The 3,140-nt window shown below is 63.2% G+C and overlaps 1 protein-coding gene across 1 annotated transcript in view; it reads right to left on the reverse strand.

Annotated features, from left to right (window-relative positions):
- PACSIN1 (protein kinase C and casein kinase substrate in neurons 1) overlaps positions 1-3,140 on the reverse strand; it is a 14,328-nt gene that overhangs the window by 2,646 nt on the left and 8,542 nt on the right. Inside the window, exons 2-8 of the mRNA XM_026864342.1 lie at positions 2,692-2,824; positions 2,151-2,307; positions 1,773-2,008; positions 1,449-1,604; positions 922-1,097; positions 478-598; positions 270-394 (exon numbers count right to left, since the gene is read on the reverse strand). Coding sequence (XP_026720143.1) covers positions 270-394; positions 478-598; positions 922-1,097; positions 1,449-1,604; positions 1,773-2,008; positions 2,151-2,307; positions 2,692-2,754 — 1,034 coding nt within the window. The 5' untranslated portion in view covers positions 2,755-2,824. The remainder of the gene's footprint in view (positions 1-269; positions 395-477; positions 599-921; positions 1,098-1,448; positions 1,605-1,772; positions 2,009-2,150; positions 2,308-2,691; positions 2,825-3,140) is intronic.

Below are 3,140 nucleotides of genomic sequence, written 5' to 3' on the forward strand. Positions count from 1 at the left end.
GGGGGTGGTGGGGTGGGTGGGCACCGCGTGCCACCGGCACCTGGGAGGCTGCTGCGGCTTTCCCAAGGTTACAGAGGAGTGGGGGCTGTGGCGAGCAGGCCCCCCCCGCTAATGACAGGCCAGCAAGACGTGGAGGAGGACAGAGAAGAGCAGTGGCTGTCACCCAGGACATCCCACGTCCCCTTGTGTGTCCCCACAGCACTGGCAACATATGCACAGGCAAACGCCGTGCCTTTCCTGTGGCATCTGCTCTCCCCGCTGACCCTCACCTCCCACGCTCGCCCGCCGGTGCCCCCGTCTCGCCCGCGCTGCTGGCGTTGGTCAGGGTCACCCCCTCGCCCTTCTTCTGCTTCTCCTTCCGTGTTATCGTGTGTGTCAGGTCGGGGTTCCACTCCTGCAAGCACAAAGCACCCAGTCCCTGAGTGTCCGGCTGCCCCGTGGGGCTGCCAGCACTCTAACTAGGGTGCCCAGCCTCACCTCAAACTGGGGCCAGTTCATGGGCATCCCAGGGCCGCTGGAGCTGCGGAACCACCGGAGATCCTCCTGCGCGTCCGAGAGGCGGATGGTTTGTTCCAGCTCCCGGTAGACGTTGGCGTAGCTGCAGGGAGAGACGCGGGTCGGGGTGTTGTGGGTGGGGCTGGGCCACGGCGGGGTGCCCCGGGGATGGGACGGGACGGGGATGTGCCCAGGTTGTGTCACTCCTATGAGGCACTGGAGGCCACCAGGCTCCTGCACAGCCCTCCTGCCCCTCTGATACCTCTTAGTGACCATTGTGTTGGCCAAAAACCCCTCTCCCTTTTACTGCCGGGGATGGGTTGTCCTGGAAGCACTCGGTCCCTTCAGGGCTTGGTTTGCTTTCCAGGCAGCACGAGGGGACCTTGCGTGGGCACTTCCTGCCCAGCCAGTGCAGGAGGCACCTACCTGCTGCTCTCGGCCAGGTTCAGGTGCCTCTTGATGTCCAGGAGCACTTCCTTGAGGAAGTTGAGCCTCTTCTCCTCAAACTGCTGGCACTGCTCAAAGACCTGCTCCATGCTCTCGATGTACTGCGGGGTGCACTTGTTCAGCTCATCCAGCACCTTCTCGTACTTCTCCTGAGTCTGCAAAGGTGCAGGAGGGTACCCTGGTTACACCCCGAGCACCTCAGAGGCCCTTTCTGAGTGCCGAGAGGGTCTGGTTTGTGGATCACCACGCTGGGGAGCCCAGACTGAGCCAAGAGCCTCTGTGGGCAAAATCAGTCTGGTTGCCAGAGAGATTTTGTCACAGTATGAGGGGTAAATCTCTGCCCTGCTCACACTCCCCTGAGAACTGCCTGCAAGTCCTCATCCTTCTACAGGAGCACAGGGATGGGAAAATGGGAATGAAGTGCAGGAAAATGGGTGTGGTAGCCATTTCTGCTGGTTTTCCCTGCCCGATGCCCCGTGAGCCCAGAGCAGGGCAGCAGCTTGCACCTTTTGCACGTCTTGCTTGCACTTTTCCACTTTGTCCTGGAGTTTCTTCTGCTGCTCGGGGGTGTTGGACTGCTCTGCCTTGCTGTTGGCTTCCCGGGTCATCGCCAGCTTCTCCTCCTTGCATGCCAGGTGGTAGGCTTTCTTGGCTGTCTCCAGCTGTGGTGAGAAGAGAGAAGGGACATCAGAGCAGCAGTCACAGCCCCCTGCCCATCCCTCTGCCTGCAGGGATGTGCCATCCAGCTCTCCCAGCCTGGCCTGGGCACTCAGAGCTGGAGCTGGGACATGGCGTGGGTGTCCCAGGACATGCTGGGCTTCTCATCTCACCTCCTTGAGCTTCTTGGCCCAGGGCTTCTGGGCTTTCCGGAAGCCGTCCTCAGCCTCCTTGGCCTCCTTGAAGCCTCCCATGATCTGCTTGTGGTAGGCGTCCTTCTGCCAGTTCTTGACCTTCTCAAAGTCGTCGTTCAGCAGGCTGTTCTTCACGTCCTGGTGCAGCTCGCTCACCTTGTCCGCCTCCGTCATGATGGCACCCCACGCCTTCTCCAGGCTGCCGTACTGGGGACCTGGGGGGGCAGAGGGGACAGCTGAGTGTCACCCCTCAGTCCTTACCCCCTCCTCATCTATCAGGTGAAGTTGTGATGTGCACAGGGACCCGTGGGACCCAGCCGTGCTGGGGGGAGCCTCCCCCTGGGGAAGCCATGGTACCTTTCTCGATGAGCTGCCTCCACCGCTTGGACCAGTCAGTGAGCTGCTGGGCGTAGGACTTCTCGATCTTGGCCCGCTCGTGCACGCAGTTCATGAGATCATTGCAGAGCCTGTGCCCGTCGTCAATCCGCTTCACTGTGCGCTTGTAGTTCCCCACCTGGGAGGGGGACGGGGACGAGGACAGGGACAGGCAGGTGTGGGAGCTGTGGCCGGGCTGCCCAGCTCAGCCCCAACAGGCCTGGATTGGGGATGGGGGGAGCACTGGCCACTTTGGGGGTGTAGGGATGGAGCTTTTGCTTTGGGACTGCTCAACCCCAACTCCTTTCGGTCCCCTCCATCACTCTGCACCCCTCGGGGACAGCCAAGGGCGAGACCTTCAGCAGAGCTGGCTCAGACGCCCGAGTCACTGCAGCAAGGATGCCCACAGGCAGGGCTCGCTGCAGGAGGGGAGGGCAGCACCGTCCCCCCAGCCTGGGGGACACCCTGGGGTGCAGCGACAGTGGTGGGGGCCCCGCGGGAGGAGAGCACGGACGGGACTCACCTCCCAGAAGCTGTCGGTTGTTTCCTCCACGGCTGCTGCCGTCTCGTCGTAGGAACCCGACATGGCTCCCGGCGCTGCCTTGGGCGTCAGTGCGGGCGCTGGGGGGCTCTTGGGCAAACACCAGCCTCATGCACTGAGGGGAGAAGAGGGGGGAGTCATGGCAGGGGGGTGTGCAAGGGACCCTCATCCCTCCTGTCCGCAGCACCATGGGACAAGCATCTGGCTGCAGGGGATGGGGACGGTGCCCACTCGAGCTCCGGACCCACAGACCTCCCGCGCCTGCCACGCGCCATCCGCTTGGTGCCAACCAAACCCCCCCCGAGCTGGCTGTGCTGGGAGGGGGAATCGTGGGGAGCAGCACAGGGGGGAGCTCACCGGCCAGGGGCCTGGCTCAGCACCATCCATCCCTGGGGAGCCGCGGTGTGGGGTGAGAGGCCATGTCAGGGCCT

The sequence above is a fragment of the Athene cunicularia genome, assembly GCF_003259725.1.
Source record: "Athene cunicularia isolate RWA chromosome 26 unlocalized genomic scaffold, athCun1 chr26_part2, whole genome shotgun sequence".
Taxonomy (NCBI): Eukaryota; Metazoa; Chordata; class Aves; order Strigiformes; family Strigidae; genus Athene; species Athene cunicularia.